At 39.8% G+C, this 21,805-nt stretch overlaps 1 protein-coding gene across 1 annotated transcript in view; it reads left to right on the top strand.

Moving 5' to 3' along the window:
- tns3.2 (tensin 3, tandem duplicate 2) overlaps positions 1 to 21,805 on the top strand; it is a 68,793-nt gene that overhangs the window by 26,207 nt on the left and 20,781 nt on the right. The window contains exons 16-18 of the mRNA XM_074667484.1: positions 5,967 to 6,100; positions 10,094 to 10,193; positions 10,285 to 10,353. Coding sequence (XP_074523585.1) covers positions 5,967 to 6,100; positions 10,094 to 10,193; positions 10,285 to 10,353 — 303 coding nt within the window. The remainder of the gene's footprint in view (positions 1 to 5,966; positions 6,101 to 10,093; positions 10,194 to 10,284; positions 10,354 to 21,805) is intronic.

Below are 21,805 nucleotides of genomic sequence, written 5' to 3' on the forward strand. Positions count from 1 at the left end.
ATATTTCTCACGCCGGGCGCTCGCCAACCCGTCCGAAGACAAAACAAGGTCTGAATTGCTTGTTACAATTAAAAAATTCTGCCAATTGAGCAAGAAAAAATTTGAGAGAAAAAAACAAAATTACTGTATCAACACAAGTATCTTTTCTCTTCCTCGAAAAGACAATTTTTTGACTGAAAATAAGACAAAAACACTCGATAAGATCCCAGTTTTTGGCAGTGAAGTGACTTAAATTGGACTAGAATTCTGTCTTGCTGTTGCTTGAAAAAAGTTACTCTAAGGATAATTTATCACCAGTTAATTGTCTGAAAGCAGCATGAGACATTTTATCATTGTGCAAATTTGTGAAATGTTCGATTAAATATGAAAACAACAGAAATAATGCATGAAAAGAGGATTGTTCGGCAGGATTTTGAATCAAGTAATCATGAAAGAAAAAAAAAATCTGACAAACCTCCTTAAGTCCCATTATTCTAAAAGTTAAATTTGTAAATTTAATATAATAATATTTTTTTTTTGTCTTATATTATTTTTAATATTTTTCTATTTTTATATTATTTTTACATAATTAATTTTAAATTTTATATTATTTTTATTGGTTTATATTATCATATATTATTATTTTACTTTTTATATATTTTTTATTTTACTATTTTTAAATAATATTTTATTAATATTTGTAAATTTAGGCAGGTATGCTTTAAAAAAAATGACAAACACATTGATTCAGTCATTCATTAAAGTCTGAAGTAAACAAATCATAAATTAAATGTTGTTTCAAGGAGAAACACTCAAAGATGTGTCTTTTGTTTACATACTAACAAGTAAAAGCGGCACAAAATTCACAATTTGTTCAATATTTTTGCTATAAATACATTTTGATACATTTAGATATATTTCTATATTTTGTTCAGCAGAGCTAAAAATTATGAGAACTACAGCGGCTTATGAGAAAGTTTAATTTCTCACTGATCCACTGCTAAGGTTTACAGTTAAGCCTGGAGCCGTGGAGCTAGCTGAAGTAAGTGACCTTTTGGAAATACTGCTCTTGTAGTTTTTCAGTCACTTTGTCATGAAAATCAAAGTTCCTCAAACCGACAGCAGTTCACTGATGTCAAAGTTCAGATGTGACTCCAGATAAAGACAGTTTACGATCTGATGTTACGTAATAAGATTGTTTCCTCAGAGAAGAGCGCCCTGTTTTATCTCCTCCATCGTGTGGGGTTATGTAAGTCAGTTATCTCTGTTTGTTACATTCAGGCAACATCACTGATGCTGCTGAATGAGGGGACAGGAGTATTAATCTGTGCAGAAGCTCCAAGCGTGATTATTTCTCGCCTGTTTTTCTGACCCCGTGTCTCCTCGCTGCCTCTTCTTCACCGTTCCTCCTCCTCGGGTGACAGATTTACTCTCCTCACATCCACTGGGACTCTCTGAGGAGGAAGAGGCACATTTCTGCTGCGACCTCCGCTCCCTGATTCATTTTCCGTCAGGTCATAGGTGTGTTGGTGATGTCATCACTTCCCAGCTCGCTGCGCGCGGAGCAGCTGCTCCTTCAAAGCAAAGCGCGGCGTGAGCCGACGTTCACGTGGGAGCGACTGACAGTCAGAGCTGCTGAGGAAAGTCTGTGACAGATCCTGAATCATGTCTGTCAGGCTCTTTGCGGTGATTACCTCTGACCCACAGCTTTGTGCCACACAGTCACATCACCCCTGACCTTTGACCCCTGACCCTGCCTCCTCCAGGTCAGCACAGGCTCCTCTCCTGATGGCGAGACTTTGAGCACAGGAAGTGCAGCGTGTGTGTTTGTACGTTTGGATGCAGGTCACAGGGTTTGTCAGGTGGGCTGACGTTACCTGAGGGTTTATCTGCAGCAGTTGTTTCCCTGCTGAGCTTCTCTGGCACTGTGTGTGTGTGTGTGTTTCTAACGTGTGTTTTCCAGGATGATGCTTTGAGGCAGGACGTTGTCAGCGATCAGGAATGCTTTTGAAGTTCAGCGCAGCACTTTGCTCTCCTCTCCGTTTGGATCGCGCTCGTCTTCTCCCGCTCTCAGAGCTGGAGTTGTGTTGAAAAGAGAAGAGCCTCCTTCACAAACACACTGAGTGATACTCACACTCCTAAAGGAGAAAAGAGGTGTGTGTTGGCGCCCCTCAGCAGACTCTGGATCAGTTTCAGTCAGACTGACTCGGTCCTCCATGTGGTGTCTGAGATGATGGATGCTGACGCTGAAAGCTGAGCTCACAATGTTCCACAGTCATGTTTTGGGTTGATCTGCACGATTGAGTCTGGCTCCATAAAAGGTGAATCTCTGTCACCTCACACACCTCACACTCTGCAGGGCTCTGAGGTTTGACCTGTCTTGATGTAAAAATAGACTTTCAAAAAGAATAGAATAGAATAAGGAATACTTTATTTATCCTCAAGGGAAATTCAGGAGGAGTCACAGCAGCAATCAAGAAAACAAAAGTAAGAAAGTGTGCATAAGAAAATAGATGCTGACAGCTTCTCCATCATTGTCCAGTCAGCCAGCCTCCACCTCCACACTAGCATGATGCTACTCTGCCTTCTGGTATTCCCTCTGTTGCTGGGTTAGCACAGCTAGCTCGTCCATCTTATTGGAGATAGATCTTACGTTCCCAATAATGATGGATGGAAGGACAGGTCCATGTCGTCACTTCTCTGCTCACACCTGAGAACCAGCACGTCATCCTCACCTCCTTCTCCTCACCTTGTGGGAATCATCTGGCCTAGCACCAGTTAGCATTGTCATGCTACAGACTGCTAACAGCTGAGTTCACATGTAAACAATGCAGCCATGGTTACATGTAGGATCTCCAGACAAACACAGGAGCAAAAACAGTAAAAATATCACTGATGACAAAAAGTTTGGTGTCCACGACCAACAAATGAACCATAAAAAGTAATGATCCACTCCAAATGCAAAGATGATGAAAAGGAGATGAAAAAATCTCAAGAAACAGACAAAAAAGAGAGCAGCCACAACAGGGCGGTGGCCTAGCCATATAAACCTGCTTTCTCCAGTTTCCTGTAACAACTAGATCAGGGGATCTTAATTCTGTAACGAGTGACCCCCAGGATAGCGGTGCCAAGACTGGTGACTCCCTGCTGTGGGAACACACTAGAAAGACTAGAAATCATGTACAATTTAATATATTGTCATTATTTCTATTGTTATGATTGATTTTGTTGTGTTATTACAAAAAAATATAAACATATAAATACATAAAAAGTAAAAATAAATTAAAACTGTAGGAAGCGTTTGACGATCCTCAGGTCCTTTCTGCCGTATTGTCAAACCTGTTTCCGCTCCACTGGCAAAGTATCACCTCCACTGTCAGGGTTTCATCCCTTTCTGTCCCTCTTAGTGCTATAACAGTTGATACCATGTATTATTTCCTCTGCTGAGTCACATGACCAGCTGCACGGAACTCCTAATCAGTGTGACATCATCATAGAACTGCAGCAGAGTTAAGAGTGAAATTTATTCACAAAAAATTGGATTGGAAAAAACTCCTCGCAGAGGCCACAATTTTACCCAATTTGGCGAAAAAATATGATACTTTTGTAGAAAATTTTGCCAGGAATCCATCTATGACATTTTTAAACCAGTACAACTTTTACTTTTTTGTCTTAAGGCCCAAATGTAGCAGCCTGCACGAAGCTGAAAACTGAAGTTTTATTTTGAAAGGCAAATTGCAAGCTTCCTGTTGGAGATAAGTCAGGATAGTCAGTGTATGATTTTTGCGTCTCAGTGAGATGAACTTTTTGACATTGGTTTGATCTGTCTGGGAAATTCCTTTTGGCTGCTAGGGCCATTTTGGTGTGCCTCAATGGAGATAGAGAGCATATTGTGGGATGTTGCGGTTCATGTTTGCTATCATATGGAAATTTTGGGCGCTTGTAATGTGTCTGCAAATTTTGATAAGTTTTTGAGCATGTTCAGGGGGTCTAATAAGTGATTTAGAAGAGGAGGGAGTAATTACTTCCTCTGCTGAGTCACATGACCAGCTGCACGGTGTGACATCATCCGGCATAGGGAGGGATTCAAATTCAGAAAAGTTTATAAATAACTTGTCATATAGGCCAGAATGTTGACCTAATCTGTGTAAAAATATGACGTTCTTGTAGGAAATTTTGTCAGGAATCCATTCATGTCATTTTTAAAGCTGTTCAACTTTTACTGTTTTTGTCTAGAGCCCCAAATCTGCAGCCTTCATAGTCAGGAATGAAAAATTCCATCTGTTTACATGGAGGGAGCTGTGAGCGGTCGGCAACTTTGAGGGCTTGCCATTTAAAAACCGGGTCTGAAACAACAACTTCCTGAAAAACCTTTGAAGAGCAGGGTCTAGTCTGTCATGTGAGTGAGTTTCAAGCCGATAGCACGACGTGTCGGAGTAAATAATTTTGGCAGAAAGGGTAAAAATTAGGCGAACTCTTATTAATGTGCACACATTTTGGTGTTGGTTTCATATCTCTGTGACATTCCTAGCCTCCTTTAGAGCTATTTTAGTGTGTTTTTGAGTGCCTTTCTGGCACTAGAGAGCTTATTATTGGATGTTGATGGTTATGTTTGGTATCAGATGAAAATGTTTTGCAGTTGTGGGTTGTGTGACAATTTTGGTTGGTTTTTGAGCATGTTTAGGGGGTGTAATTAGAGCTCAAAGTACATGCGGAATAATAAAAAAGAAATGGACGGAATACAATAGTGCCCTCTTCCTCAGGCCGAGGACCCTAATTAAGGCAACTGAAGGGACTGGAAAGGGAAAACAGAATTTTAAACTTTGCAAAAATGAATGTAATACGTGCGCCTGAAAGGACCTGTCCTAATGCCTAGCTTTAACTTCATCATGACCTCTCCTGTTACCCTCAATAAATACACTAAATCGCCCTGAAATCATCATTGTAACATCTTTGTTTCCCTCTCCTCCTTCACCACCAGCCAAGACAAACACCAGAGCTGGACCTGCACGAACTGGTAGCTAACGTTACGTGACAGTTTCAGATAAAAGTGATTGAACGGAGGATTTTCCCAGGACCTGTGCTCTCATTTCTGTTCCTACATGTTTGAAAGGAAGCTGTTGGGAACGACATTAAGCACTTTGGAAACATGGAAGTTGTTCTTGGAGCTGATTTGATATGTAGAGGGTGAAATTGGATGAGGTGTCATGGGAATGATTTAGCAATGAGTAGATGAAGTGTTGATGTAGCAGCTCGAGATAGAGTTTCTGAAAAGCTGTCAGCACGTCGAGGCTTTAACTTTGACGGTTTAACCATTTTTCTTCTGATGCTGACCCATTTTTTTAACTTGAGTGAGTTTCTACCTGCAAAAATATTCCTTAAATATTCTTCCCAATGATCTGTGAACAAACTCTGCATTGACTCAGATCTTTTCTTGTTAAATAAAAACTCCCTGTCGCGCTCAAGTGGACCAAAAAGCTCATTTTCTTGCCCATAAAACCCCAAATTGTCCATCAATTGTTTTTTCTTTTTTATGACCTTACAAAACCAGTGAAATAAAACCCAGAGTGAGGTAAATAACCCAAAGACAGTCTGAGAAGACATCATCTGATTGTTCCAGCAGATGTTTTTCCACCATCTGCTCTCGTAGCGTCTGGTTCCCTCCACACACGGTCTCTGGCGCGGTGATAGGAGGGTCACTCTGCAGATAAACCCGCTGATAGATGCTTTTGTCTGAAGCAAACAACCTAAACATGAGCCTCTGTCGTCACCTCTTATTGCAGCGCAGCGTCTGGTCATCATAAAGAGCCGGCAGCACGCTGTGTTTTTGTTTTGTCCTTGAAACCGTGAGTGATGCTGGGTTTTATGAGGGAGCCATGACGCTGTTTGGTTTAGTGGTGGAGTTTTTGGTCCTGATCAGGATCAGCCTGACTCTGACTGTCTCATGCCTTCCTCCTCCTCGTGTCTCTTATCTGTCTCCTGATCAGGCTGGAGGCAGCAGAAGCAGGTCAGTGATGTGGTGGACTATGGAGGTCTGAATACTCCAGCGTGGCGAAGAGGAGGCTCTCAGAGCTTCAGAGGATTCCCGCTCTACAGCTCCTCCTCCTCCTCATCCTCACAGGTAAACACAGTGGCTACCATCCACCTGGTCTAATCAACACCTCTACTGTTGAACTTCTACAGAAAATATTATTAAATATCTTGTGAATATATAATATAATAATAAAAAAAAGGAATGTAAACAAAGAGTCAGATATTTATGCAAACATGGGAAACGCATAGAATACTACAGGACTAATTTTTAAAATCTATTTATGAGAGGAATATGTGAAGATGGAAGAAGATTGAAGCTTCTGTTTTTTTCTTGAAGAAATTTCTGTTTTTTTCACATATACAGTCAATAAAATCAGAGTTTTGGCTTAAATTTCTGAATCCAGTGAAGAAAAAAAATCTGAGATTTCTGACTTTTAAAAAATCAAATTTAAGAGTTTTTTCTGCAGAATTCAGAGATTAAAGTAATAATTGTGATTTAATTCATTTTTCTAAGAAAAAAACTCTGAATCCTGAATTTAAAGCCTGAATAATGTTTTTTCTTTTACTGGTCTATCAATTAAAGGTCTAAACACATGTGACAAAAATCCCCTGCAGAAAAAAAAATCTCTCATCCACTAGAAGTAACTGTTCTTAGAGGGATAGTTCAGTTTTTTTGAAGTGGGGTTGTATGAGCTCTATGTGACCACTAAGGACATTAGATACAGTAGAAAGTTGTCTCCTCTCCCTCAGTAAGACACAGACTGTAATCGATGGTGACGAGGAAATAGGCGCTAACAGGGACAGACCGTACCAAATTCAAAGGCTATTTTCTCTGCCTACAAGAACTAAAATCAAAAAGTAATACCACAGTTTAAGAGTACGCTACATAAAATGATTTTTAAGTGCATTAAGTCTTCAGAAATATAAACATTTATCCGGACCTAACTAACTGGTCATGTGTCCTTCCGCGCAGCGCTAGTGCGCTCCGTCCCCCCTCCTCCTTTCAGCTGTAGGGAATGTAAACAAGCTATGCTTCGGGCACCGGTTGTAGCCTCGTGTGAGTTTGATCAAGTATTGTAATTCTTTTGTTTGTACTCTAAGGATTGTGAGGCAGCGTAGGAAATTCAAAATGAATGACTGTGACAGCAACGATGAAGTTTCATTCATTTTGGAACCAAAATGATACCTGTATGAACTGGAGCACACAGAAGAAGAGCTGCTACAGATGGAGACTGAAAGGAATACAGAGGAAACATCTGCAGACACTGGACATCAAGACAGAGTCGGAAATACTCAGTGGTGTAAATGTCTGAGCTGTGACTCAATGCCCACGGATGCTGAGTGTTACTGCTGTCACGAGTGGAACTTGGTTACAGACACTTCAGGATTTGTCTGAGGATGCTGCTGGCTCTCAAGCCGTCTGTATAACTCATCACACAGATTTCACTGCGCTTCTAAAGTCTGGAGCGTCCTGTAACAGCAACAACAACAACAACAGTCGTAGCAGCAGTAACACTCAGCATCTCGATGTCCAGTGTCCGTGGATGTTTCCTCTGTATTCCTTTCAGTTGCCATCTGTAGCAGCTCTTCTTCTGTGTGCTCCGGTTCATACAGGTATCCTTTTGGTTCCAAAGTGAATGAAACTTCATCGTTGCTGTCATAGTCACTCATTTTGAATTTCCTACCCTGCTTTACAATCCTTAGAGAATCCTCCTCGTCACCATCGATTACAGTCTGTGTCTTACTGAGGGAGAGGAGACAACTTTCTACTGTATCTAATGTCCTTAGTGGTCACATAGAGCTCATACAACCCCACTTCAAAAAAATGAACTTTCCCTTTAACTCCACTTAATATAAAATAGCAAGTCTTTTTTTTATTATTTTACATCTTTTTCCTTTGTATTCTAATGAGAAGATTAAAACCTGCAAAGTATGGTGTCTGAAAATAATATAGGTACATATTGTAGAAGCTCACAGATTTAGGACTTTAGGTTAAGGAGTGAAAGTTTGATCTGAAAACACAGAAATAACACCCAGTTGGTGGTGTCCTCCCGGCCGGTTTTTCACAAGGTTTTCTGTCGACAAAAAAACAAAAGCTGCCATGGAAGCACTTCATTAATCACTCCAATTCTCTAAATCTGTCTTGGTGTTATTCCCACCACAGTCTAAAGCAGGGATCACCAACGGGTGCCCACAGAGCTCTTTCCAGGAATTTACGTTTTCTTCCATCACTGTTGTATAAATCATAAATAATATTGTGGAATAAACAATTACATGTGAGCAGTCTCATCACAAATAATTACTACTACCACTGTTGTTATTGTTGTTATCAAAAAGTGATCCGTGAAATTTTTTCTGGAAACTTGTATCAGACAAGCAGCCTTTTGTACCACTCATTTCCCTTGAAGTAGCCCTTAGTCTCAGAAAGGTTGGTGACCCCTGAACTAAAGAAATGAGCATCATGCTGCACTGAGGAAGACTAGAAGAGGCTGAGGCGGTAAACTCTTGAAATTTCTGAGGTAACAGATCTGATAAGGAAGAAGTGGGCTGGGTTTTTTGTAGACTCATCAACAAGCCGACTTTTTTTTTTTTTGCGCAACCGAGGGGGTCGCCCCCTGCTGGACACCAGCAAAGTGCAAGTTCAGGGTCCTCCTCCATCGGCTTTAATTATCTTCATATCTCACCCACTTTTTTCATACTCTACTTTAAATAGTTATATGAAGGTATGTTGACAGAGACTTTCATGGTTAAGTTTTCAACTTCACTGCATTTCAGTTTTCGTTTTTATTCATGATTTATAACAGAGTATATATTTGATATGATAGCAAACTTGCAGCCTGTCTACATGAGCTTTTTCCCCCAAAAGTGGGTGTGATGCATGGTCCCAAAGTCAGACTATTAAAGCAGCGAGCGAACACAAACATGATTCATATAAAGGGATAAAATCTTAAATCCATCAGCTGTATCAAGTGTCAAATTTTACTGTTGCACAACTGTAGTTTACTTTCAAACACGGGTCTCTATAATCGATGCAGCACTTGTTTTATGGTCTCTATAGCATCTTTTTGCAGATTCAACATCATTATTTTGTGTCCTAAATCAGTGATTCTCAAAAGGGGGCATGCGTCCTCCTAGAGGTAAATGCAAGTACTACAAGAGGTACGTGACAAATGTAAAAAAAAAAGTTGGCATCACAAGAAATATAAAAAAATCAGATTTAAAAACAACTTTATCAACAGCAGCTAATTTTCATATCCATGAATGTTCATGTTTATAAAAAAGGAATATGCTAAAAAAAAAGAAATGTGATTTGAATCCACTAACTGTGATACACCAGACGCACTAATTCTGAAAAATATTGCACAACAAAATTTTAATATTATTATGACTGTAAACCCACATGCATACATTTATTTGTGTTATTTCCAAAAAAAACCTTTCTCGGCTGAAATTGTGAATGATGAATGAATGAATGCTTTATTTCTAACATATGAACATAATACAAAAAAGAAAAAAAAGAAAATCAACAGGGAAAAGAACAACTGAAAACACAAATATAAATAATAAAAGAGAAAGAAATCCAAATAGAAAAAAAACAGGCAAAAAAACAACAGAAACAACAAAAAGAACATCTAAAAACAATTGAAACAATTTTGACATGTTTGAAAAGGAGTAGGAAGGAGCATCAGGTTATTTAATCCTACGTACTCAAGTCAGAAAAGTTTGAGAGCCTCCGTCTTATATGACACTTAAATCTGACTGAGCTACAGACGGAGAAGATAAAGTGTTATCACTCTGAAATGAGTGAAACTTTCTCTGTCGAGTTATGATTATGTAACTCTGTTTACATCTGAGTGGGTATTTCTCTCCTCCCTCCTCCTGCTCTGGGCTGGGTGGCATGAATGGCCCGACTGTTTACCCCAAAACACAGGCTGCAGCTACACACAGATCACAAGACTGATGTCTGCTGGTGTGTGTGTGTGTGTGTGTGTGTGTGTGTGTGTGGGCCTGTTACCCCACAGTACAAACACATGTTGATGATTTCTTTTCTTTCTTTTATTCTCCTGTCTTTCCTCTGAAGCACGGCCTTCCTCACCACACCAACAGCATGGACCATCAGGGGCACACAGACACCGTCCCGTCCACTCCGGCCTTCCCTGTGTCTCCTCCGACGCCGTATGGTGAGCGTGATAGCGTCTGAGGGGACTCCTCTTCATGTGGGTGTGTTTGCATTTCTGGGTCTTATCAGCGCTCTCCTCCTTCTCTCCTCAGTGAAACATTTCTCTGAGTTTTCCCCGCTCCGGAGCGGCGGGCAGTGGGAGCAGCACAACTGGACTCAAGGTACTGAACAAAGAGTGTGTGTGTGTGACACTTAAATGTATGTGTGTGGCTGCAGTTTGAACCCAGACACTCAAATCCTGATTGCTGTCGGACAGGGTTGAAGAACAAGCTGGAATGTCCTCCTGGCATATACACCTAAAACACACACACACACACACACTCATGCACGTACACACCTGCCTGTGCTTTGTTTCTATTGGCCGATCATGAGGGCACGGCTCTGTTTTCGGTAACAGATGGCTGCTTTCTGGATTTTCCTGTTGATGGTCTGAAGCGCGGAGGTAGAAAGCGGTCAGGGTCAGAGTTGATTAAATGGATTTGGAAGCTCTGGACAGCTGATGCTTGCAGCTCGGCTAATAATAGCGGGCGATAACAGAGGAAGAGGCTGCCGCTGACAGGATGTCCACTCACGTCCTGTTCAGGGAGGGGACGAGAGGAGAGGGGAGGGACATCCTGCCTGAGGAGATATGAAGCACACAGCTGCAGGAGGAATTTACTGTAGAGTCTGTCCCTCAGCGGTTATGTCTCATATCTGATCCTAAAGCGGCGTTCACGCTCCTGCAGTGACTCGTCAATCACAAGAAGGCCACGCCCCCTTATCGTCAAATCAACATGAACATTGTGTCATTTATAAGAAGACTTTAACCAAAGAATAACATCATAAACTTTGCAAAAACTTGATGTTCTGATAGACATTTTTTTAGAGACTTCTGAACAATCAAACTTTGTTTTTGCACTCTGAGTCGCCCCCTGCTGGCCAGTAGAAAGAATGCAGGACTCTGCTCTGAGGCTTCTTTCACCTTGTTAGACAGGCAGACAAAAGCAGGGAGGAGTTAGGGGACTGGCGCAAACTTTGTAATAAGTAAACAAAAAAACGAGCACACGGTAAATATTTTAAGATGATTTGATCTTTGTCCCAGGTAAAAACTTGCCTGTGTAAAGTAAACAAAAGTTACCCAAACCTAACACTTGTACCGTGTTCTTCTTGATCAAACATGAGCTTGTGCAAAAGTTCTCAAAAATTCTAAAATTGTTTAAATTTCAAAACTTTGTCAAAATTTCATAAATTTGCAAACAGCTACATTTTCAAAAAATTGTAAAAATAACAAAAAATTGCAAGTGTTTTTCAAAATATAGAATATTAATAATTTGAAAAATATTACAAAAATTTTTCAAAATCTTCCAAAATTTGGATTTTCTATTTAATTTTGAAAAAATGTTAAAAAGATATAAAATTTAAAAAAAATGCAAAAAGTTACAAAAGTAATTCTAAAAAAAAAAAAAAAAAAAAAAAGAAAAAAATATATAATTTTTTGCAAGAGGGGAGCTCAACAAAACGCATGATTAAATTTTTTGGCTATGTTTTTAATCATCAATACCCTCTGTAGGTAAAGCAAAAAATTCTTTATTCTAATAACATTTTTCAAAGCTACAAGGAGCCACTGCAAAGGAGTCAAAGAGCCACATGAGGCGTCAGAGCCACAGGTTGAAGACCCTTGGTCTAGAAAATGAACTTTATTCAGCTGGGAGCACTTTAAGCCCATGGGTAAAAAACAAGTGTGTTTAATGGTTTTCTTACTCGTAGGATGCTGAGCTGTAAGAACACTGAATTCAAGCACCTGTGTTTCAGTTTTTTCTCTGTTATTTTATTCTTTTTCCAATTTAACAGCATGATACTGTTCACGTAAAGGGAACTTTTAGCTTCTCTTTCTCTTAAGACGTAAAGTAGGCTTGTCTAAAAGTCTTTAGACTCCCTCCATTAAACTTGAACATCACGTTAATCCTGCACCGATCACCTCTGGTTTTATTCTTCCTGAAGAAATTTTTTTAGCACCTCATTTCAGATTCCTCCCAGAAGGTTGATTTATGTCATAAAGTCACCAAAATAATTTCCTGTTTGTGTCAGTCCATGGGAAAAACGTCACTCAGAGCAAGACTGGGGTCTGTTTAGTTCTCCTGTTACATAACTGGGATCTTTATGTGAAGCATAACAGCAAGAGTTCACAGTTATGGCATTATCGGGCGAAAATCTACTTTTTAACCTAGCTCCTTTTTTTCTGTTTCAAACCAGAATATGTGAAATTAGCCACTCAAAAAGTTCAGGTAAAACTACTTTTAAGATGATGAATTCATCAGTTTAGCGGCAAAAAAACTCAAAACATTTGTCACTGAGAGTTTAAAAATGAGTCCTCTTTATGAACAGGAGCAAAATATTATTATTATTTTTTTATTTTTTTAAAACTTTCCAAATCTTTTCGAAAAAGGAAATTAAGAATATGTGTAAAAATTCCAACAAATATGAAATTTCATACATTTGCCAAAATTCAATAGATTTTCAAACAACAGCTATATTAAAAAAAAGAAAAATTAGCAAAATTAAAAAAAAATAAAGAATTTTTAATAGTTTGAAAAAAATGTGCAGAATTAAAAAAAAATGCAAATTCTTAAAAAAGTTTGAATTTTTCTCTAATTTTGAAAAAGGGCAAAATTTAAATTTAAAAAAATCTAAAAAAGCTACAAAAAATTGCATAAATGTAAAAAAAAATCAGAAAGCTTTAATGCACGAGGTGATGCATATTTAGCTCAACAAAATGTATAAGACCCTTGTACCAGAAGATGAACTTAAATAGCACTTTATAAACAAATGTTTTTAAAAGTGCTATATAAACAAAGCTTATTATTATTATTTAATCACTTTTTTTAATCAAGTTGAGTTTGTTTTTAAAATTAATCATGAAATTTAAAGGAAAAACTGTTTTTGTTATGAGTTGAGTAAGCTGAAATCCTGCTGCCTCAGCACGCCGTCCTCCATCCCCTGATAAGCAAACAAAGTGATATTTAAGTTGACATTTGGCTCTGCAGACAGATCAGTTCATTGTTTAAAGGGCAGCGCCGCCTGTTTATTGTAAACATGTTTGTCAGAACACAGGGCTGTTGGCGGCGACGGCGGCAGGATGGAGAGGGCGCTGCTGAAAGAATGATGACGGCTTGTTTGGAGAGAAACACCTGATTCCTTCTCTCTGCTGGATGGACAGAAGAATTAACAAAGGGAGCAGAATATCTGCAGCCCGCTCCCACTTAGGGGCAGACAAGCACTTCCTGTTTCCCACGTTGGAGGCAGAGGATGTCTGGGAAGTAATTCTCCACGTCGGGGCAGAATAGTCAGATTCCTCTCTTGAATTATTTTTTATTTAGAGTCATTAGCTGAATGTGACCTAAGGCTCCTGGAGGAGGGGATTTCTAACAGCTTCCAAAACATCAACAGAGCGCTCAGTGAAAGAAATGAAGCCTGCAGCTATAATCCACGGTGTTATCACCAGGATCATCAGGCAGGCAGGCATCCTGGTATGCTTGTGCTGGTAAATTCCAACTATTCCTGGTATTTATTTGGAGTTCTGGAGTTGAAATGGTGAAATATCTAGAGCTGAATCAGGCTGACTCCAAACACTACAAACAACAGTTTCTATGTTGTGGTTGCATGGTTTAACTGCTTTGCTTATATAGTATAGACTCATGAGACACAGAGCAGTTATTATTAGCAGCTATAAACACTAGAAGACGGGCTAAAGGCCACAAAATGTTTCCTCAAGAATTCATAAACAGTTTACTCTTTTTTGGAGCTGTGAAAAAAAGCATTAAATATTGTGGGGAGTGAATTTGGAGCATCTAAAAGACTTTAAAGTTCTTTCACCAAGTTTATCAGTTTTGTGCTCTTTTATCTCTGTTTTGGTCTCCACCAACTTGTTAAAATGATCCATCTCCTTTAGTTGTTGAATTCAACTTTGTGTTTACTGTCAAGTTTCTCATTGGATCTCTTCAGGTGATCAGACCCTTAAGCTTGGTTCATGTTTTATCGAGTGGGAAATTTCCATTTTGTGCAACATAAAAAAAATTCTAACTTCTGTGTGGAGATGCGTGGACGAACAGGTTCCCCTAGTGGCCAAAAGACAAGAAAAACAGGCATTTATATGGTTCATCACACAGAGATTGCTGTGATAACCATGTGACGAACAATTTTTGGCGTAAAATTGCGGTCACACACGGCAGAGAAGAGAAATTAGCTAAAAAATGTTCTAAACAGTGTAAACAAAAAGACATACACTTGTAATACACCGCCCCCTGGAGTTTAGGATGTCATGCAAGTGTTGAAAAGTATACAGTTGAGTTGGACCCCTTTTTTCCTTCAGAGCTGCCTTAATCCTTTGTGGCTTAGATTCAACAAGGTCCTGGAAACATTCCTCAGAGAGTTTGCTCCATATTGACATGATAGCATCACACAGTTGCTGCAGATTTGTCGGCTGAACATCCATGATGAGAATCTCCCGTTCCACCACATCCCAAAGGTGCTCTATTGGATTGAGATCTGGGGACTGTGGAGGACATTTGAGTACAGGGAACTCATTGTCATGTTGAAGAAAGCAGTCTGAGATGATTCCAGCTTTATGACATGGAGCGTTATCCTGCTGGAAGTAGCCATCAGAAGATGGGTACACTGTGCTCATAAAGGGATGGACATGGTCAGCAACAATACTCAGGAAGGCTGTGGACTTTAAACCATGCTCAGTTGGTACTAAGGGGCCCAAAGTGAGCCTAGAAAATATCCCCCACACCATTACACCAGCACCAGCAGCAGCCTGAACCGTTGATACAAGGCAGGATGGATCCATGCTTTCATGTAGTTGAGGCCAAATTCTGACCCTACCATCTGAAATATGGAGCAGAAATCCAGACTCATCAGACCAGGCAACGTTTTTCCAATCTTCTATTGTCCAGTTTTGGTGTTGCTGTGTGAATTGTAGCCTCAGTTTCCTGTTCTTAGCTGACAGGAGGGTCACCCGGTGTGGTCTTCTGCTGCTGTAGCCCATCTGCCTCAAGGTTGGACGTGTTGTGTGTTCAGAGATGCTCTTCTGCAGACCTCGGTTGTAACCAGTGGTTATTTGAGTTACTGCTGCCTTTCTATCAGCTCCAACCAGTCTGTCCATTCTCCTCTGACCTCTGGCATCAACAAGGCATTTTGTCCCACAGAACTGCTGCTCACTGGATATTTTCTCTTTTTGGGACCATTCTCTGTAAACCCTAGAGATGGTTGTGGGTTAAAATCCCAGTAGATCAGCAGTTTCTGAAATACTTAGACCAAAAACCCTGCCAAAGTCCCTTAAATCACCTTTCTTCCTCATTCTGATCTCACATTGAACTGCAGCAGATCGTCTTGACCATGTCTACATGACTAAATGCATTGAGTCACTGCCATGTGATTGGCTGATTGGTTTGAGCTACATTTTTCAATCCACATTCTTCTGCTACAGCTATAGAAAATATTTGACTTGAAAAAACATTAAATCAATGCGCGCAACTTATAACTTACAGAGTTTTTTTTTCTCCCCTCAGCTTGGTTTGACCATAGTCTGATTATTTTCGTCTGACACTAAAACACTCAAAAATAACCAACCACACAAAGGACCCACTGATGGCTTCCCTTTTGCAGCTTTTCCATCCTCGTCATCGCCATATTTCAACTGAGGATGACCTCTCAGCTGTCTCTGTTCTTTCATTTCCTCGTGATGTTAAAGCTCAGCCCCAAACGTTACGTAAGACCGTTTCCTTTGTGTACTTGTGGCCGAATCAAAATAAACAGCCGCACATATACAGAAACTCCCCGCCGGAGGAAGCAGCTTCCAGCTGGAGGAATGTGGATGCTGCTGTGAGCTCAGGTTCAGTAAAGGCAGATGGTCCGCTGAGACAGACACTTGACTGTTTGAACCTCAGGGTCAAAGGTCAAGAGAAAGTGGAGGGGGAGAAGGAAGAGGAGGCTGGGGAGGCTGCTCCTCCTTCAGATGATTGAATGTGTTGTCAGTGATGGATGAGACGATGAAGTTTAGAGAGCTGTGTGGTCGAAACTGACACAAACTGTGGTTAGCTCTTTAAAACACATAAATAAGTCTTTATTATGGATGATTCTGGTCCTTTTAAGTTTGTTGGGAAAATTCTGTAACCCACACTTTGGGGAATTAGTGTTAAACAACACATCAACAAAAAAAAGTTATGTTATATACAACTGAGCGCAAATTTAAACAAGGGAAATGTCTAAGTTTTAAAAGACGGCATAAGGCCAAGTAAATTTATACAGTAAGCTCTATAAAATAAAACAAAAAAATTGAACCAACCAATTATCATCTTAAAATAAATAAATAAATAAATGAATGAATGAATAAAAAAATTAAAAAATAAATAAATAAAAAGGTGAATTAAAAATAATAAATAGATCAATAAATAAATAAATACATACATACATAAAAATAGAATAAAATAAATGACATAAAATAAATAAAATAAAATAAAATAAAATAAATGAAATAAAATAAATAAAGTAAAATAAAATAAATAAATAAATAAATAAATGAAATAAAATAAAATCATGGTTGTTGAGAACCTTTAGTTGGAGAATCTGTAAATCAACATCTTTATTGTACCATCAATTTTCAGTTTTTTATGCTAAGCTATGCTAACCAGACTCTACCATAAGATGTCCTTTTTTTCTCACAGGTGAATTTTTTGTTACAGTACATAAACATAAGACTTTAGAAAAGTGTACCAGCAACAAATTTGCTTTTTAGCATGGCTAATTAAGTAAACAGTTAGTTAGCTTTACCTAGCGTAAAGCCTGGGAAGAAGAAACGTCAGCTAGCAAAGTTAAGCTAGCTAAAGTTAAAAAAACTCAAACAGTTGTATCTTCTATAGTTTAACACAAAAAGCAACCTAAAATAGCCAGATAGCTATTTTGTTACCAATAAAGCTAAAGCTATGCTAACTAGCAACTAGCTTTACTCCTCCAATAAAACAGAACTAATAGTTGTATTATTTTTGGAAACATACACAGCAAGCAAGGTCAGTATCTTATTGTTCACATAGAGCTAGAGACAGTATATGGTTATTTTAGCATACCATTCCTTAGATTAGATTAGATTAGATTAGATTAACACATTTGAGTGTGTGGGTTGTGACGCTAATTTTATCACAGGTTGTCAGTTTGTTGTCAGTTCTTTTTCCTGAGGAAAGCTAAGCTAACTAGCAGCTAGCTCCAGCTCCATTATAACTAAACCAAACTCAACAGAAGAACAGATAGTGATGTAAGACTTTAAATTAATGTACTCGCAAAGAAAATCAGCTTATTAAGTAGCTGTAGCAGCTAATTAGCTTAATCTAGCAAATAGCTAAGGGATGGGGAAACAACCAGTAGCCTTTACATCAAATCAACCTGTTGTGTTTGGTTGTGGAAAGCTTTTTTTGAGGTGTTGCAAAGCAGAATTTGTTGATCCCAACTGTTAACTTTGTTTCTAGTTTTTGCTGTGCTAAGCTAACATAGCTAACTCCAGCCTCAGAAGAAAAAGAAAGTTGGTGATATCGTCTAGTTCTTGAGAATATAAATGTTTCCATAGGGGCTGCTGGAAAATATATTAAGTGTATTTATATCAGATGCTGTCAAAAATGTATTTTACATCTTTCTGATTTAATTCTCCAGCGTCAGACGTGAACCCTCGGGTCTTTAAACTGATAAACGAGCATCACAGATGGACCGAGCCGTGGTCCATTCCAGCTCATTTCCTGTGTCACAGAGGTTAAAATAAAGGCACGCAGCACATGTCTCCACCGAGACAAAAGTAAAGTCAACACGATTCAATCAGAAGCTTTATGGTGTAATTTATGAAGTGCTAAGATTAGACACATGGCAGGAGACACGGTCACTGTGTGTCTGCATGCCTTTGTCTCTGTGTTTGTGGCGAGCAGATGGTGGGAGTGGACACACATGCCCTGACAGAGAGGCCATAGAAACCCCACATCACCCCCCCTCCACCACCTCCTCTCTCTGCTCCATAAAAGGCCACACATGACCCCTGACCCCGCTGGAATCCATCCTGATTGGGGGAAAGTGCTCGCAGTGGCCCGGCAGGAACAATGCTCAGTGGTCAGCCAGAGGAAGAGGAGGGAGGGAGGGGGGAATTCTCTACCTCTCGGCCCTCCCTCCATACAAACCCAGAAGTCGAGCGGTGTCACAACAAGCCAGGAACAAACGGGGAGCTTATTTTTCCATCTGGGGGACGAGAGGAATTGGGCATGGCGGTGAAACGATCCAGCCCCTGAAAAAAAGGAAAGCCCAGCGAGACGATCTCAGATTGCTTTGAGGAGTGAAAGGGAGAGGAGGAGTGAGACTTTCATTCAGGAGGCAGAGAAGAAAGACATTTGGGAGCTGATCCTAAAGGAAACTTTTCAAACGACGGGATACTTCAGAGAGTGTCACACACCATGACTGCGTCTCTCGGTATGTATGTGCATGCACACAGTGTCAGAAAGCTTAAAATTCCTCCACAAATCTTCTGCACATCCCTTCTTCTGTAGGCGTTTTCTTCTGCTTTCTGCCAGCTCTCTGTTATCTCTGCCTCTGTCCCTCCTGGGAATGCACAGAAACACTTCCCGTCTCTCCTCCAGGTCGGCGGCTGGTATTCGCAAACAGCTCCTGGAATTTCAGATTTCCAAACACACCTTTCAGACCTCGTCTCCGTCTTTTTGTGCCTTAAAGAAGTTTTACTTTTCATTGCTCTCAGCAGCATCTGCAACCCCTCAGACGTCCACGCTTCGTGAGGCGATGAGATGGTTTGTTCCACTTATGATCTCATCCAGTTAAAGGCTATTTTGGCCTCCACGGTGCAGTCATGGAGGGCTGATGTATTGGTGGTTAACCGATGGAGGCATTTCCCCCCTTTTTCTGCTCTACTGACCCGAGCTGAACCAAAAAAAAACCTTTGAAGATTTGTGTTTTGTCGGGGTGCTTAATGCCCCCAGAGACGTTACACACAATTAAACAGCATCCCACTGAGACACAGAGCTTTGGAGGAACAGCTCATATTTTCCACATTATGTTGGAAGTGAAATAATGAACAACTGCAATGATGAAACTAGATATGAGCAGAAAGAGTTTAAAAGTTCAGCCTCTACTTTTCAAAATGCTCTGACGAAGACAGTTAAGATAAAAGTGAAAAAATCTACCTGCAGATTTTCTGCACCATGTGAGAATTTTATGACTATGTAAACACCAAAACTACCCAAGAAGAGTGGACTTTCTTCTTTTGTGTCTCTCTTTCTGTTTTTGATCGCGTTCATCTCGGGCGCTCCATCCATCTTTTCTCACGATGGCGCCGCTCTTTCTCTCTGAACTACAGCAACACATCCTCCGTTGGAGCGTGAGCTGCCTGAACTTTTCTGACTTGCAGCGTCTCTCTACGTCTCTGTCATTTCACATCTTCTCCTCATATCCATGCTGAGCTCTCATCCAAAGAGCACCCCGCTCTCACCCACAGTAGTTTACAAGCAGGATTTTGATTGACAAGGTCCACCAGACCCTGCCTCCCCCGCTGAAAAACATGTTTTACTTCTATAGACGCCAGACAATTGGACTCAAGTCATAGAGGCTCGACTCGAGTCGATCTCAAGTCGCAAATTTGACGATTTGCAACTCAACTCGACTTGAGGGTAAAAAACTTGAGACTAGACTTGACTTGAAAGACAATGACTTCAGACTCGACTCAACTTGAGACAGAGTCAGATAGCTCGTAGCATGTTCACCAGGCTATAGGTTCACACTTTTATTGATTGATTGATTGATTGATTGGAGACAGGCGTGAAGCAAGATCACAAGCACGCAAGCAACCAATGCACGCACACAACACAGAGTGGTTGTTAGCTAATAATGGCGACTGCTCCTGGGCCTGTAGCCAGTTCTGCTGCTCCAAAAGTCGAGCAGTTTGTGTTTAAAAACTTCCACCAGAAGGGAAAAAGGAGGACACTAAAATAAAGGAAAAAGGGGAAACAATGTCTAACTTTATCCTCTATTCAAAGACTGCACACGAAGCCAAGGAAGTGAAGTGTGTGAGCGCGTGCACGTGTGTGTGTGTTGGTGTGATGTTTGTCGATCGTGTATTGAACATTCTTGCTAATAATAAGACAAACAGTTTCACTGCCCACTGCGGCTAACGTTGATATGAGCGACTGTAGCCTCTGTTTTGACATTTACATTATAAAGATAAGGTTTCTCTCTTCAAGATATAAACCTGGGATATAACCTGTGACTCGACTCCACAACCTAATAACTTGAGTCGACTTGACAACTTTTGTGACTCAACTTGGTTGAATTACCCACAACCAAAAAACTCGAGACTTAGACCAAATCACTTGCTACTTGCGTAGGACTCAGATCTGAGGGACTCGGCGAGACGCGTTAAACAGATGCAGTCGAATTGACGTCCATAGACCTCTAGCAGTTGAAAAATGTGGGTTTACAAATCTGCTCTTCTTCATGTATTCATTTGATTAGTTCATGAACAACAATTTTGTAGTGTCCTGGAATTCAGATTCTTTATTTGGGACCATAAACTGATATGAGATTAAAATTTCATTAATTAGATTAATTAATTACAAATCCTGTGATTAATTAGATTAATTTTTTTAATCGCCTGGCAGCACTAATTTATTTACAATGCATAATTTGCTCCTGGTTTTGTCTCAAGAATTTTCACAGAAGCTCCTTGAAATGTTTTTGTTGCAGTGTCGTCATAATAGTGATATTTCTGAAGTTTTGATAGAGAACGAATAAGCCTTGCAAGTGTTTCCATTAGGACTAGAACTGCACACAACTTTAGTAAAAACAATACGTAACGTCCATCCGGACGCTACACTGATGATGATGCCGATTCGTGAACATTTTCTTTGGTCAAACTGTCGGTCGTGGACACGTACTTAAGACTTTTGGGAGAGGATCGTAGTCAAGGAGGAGAGAAAGGTACGTTGTTATGGCAACGTGAAATGTTTTTGTGCAAAAGGTGTTTCCCTTGCACTTTTGCGATAAACTTCAATATTGTAACTTTTGAAAAACCACCTCATAAGAGCGTTAAAACTTTTTCTCGAAATTTTGGTGTTTCCATTACTAAGTTTTATTGCAATATTTACATTTTGCGCAATTCAAGGTGTGATGGGAATTCAGCTGTAGATGCACAGTTATCAACGTTATATGCATCAATTAGAAAAAAAGTGACAAGGAATGATTTCCATGCTACAAAGTTTCTTACTTGGAAATTTCTCTGGAATTTCTTGTGAAATCGTGAGGAGATTAGATAACTAAACCTGAATCCCTGACCCCTGCTGCTGGGGGATGAGAGTTTGCATTTTGGATGAGGGTCGCTCTTGATCCCAGATGATCAGTGGTCAGTTTTCTGCAGCGTTACGTGCTGCGTAAACATCAGCAAACTCTGCTTCTGACCAAGGAACATGTTCTCCATTAGGGGGTGATATGGAGGAAATATGTCAGGATGGTTTTATGGCAGGATCAGGATCTAGATTTTGTTTTTAAAGACTATTTTGACCTGTAAACATCATTTTAAGCCTCAAACATTTCTTATCCTGC

Source organism: Halichoeres trimaculatus, unplaced genomic scaffold (genome assembly GCF_033239565.1).
Source record: "Halichoeres trimaculatus isolate MK-OKI-2021-1 unplaced genomic scaffold, fHalTri1.1 fHalTri1_scaffold_4, whole genome shotgun sequence".
Taxonomy (NCBI): Eukaryota; Metazoa; Chordata; class Actinopteri; order Labriformes; family Labridae; genus Halichoeres; species Halichoeres trimaculatus.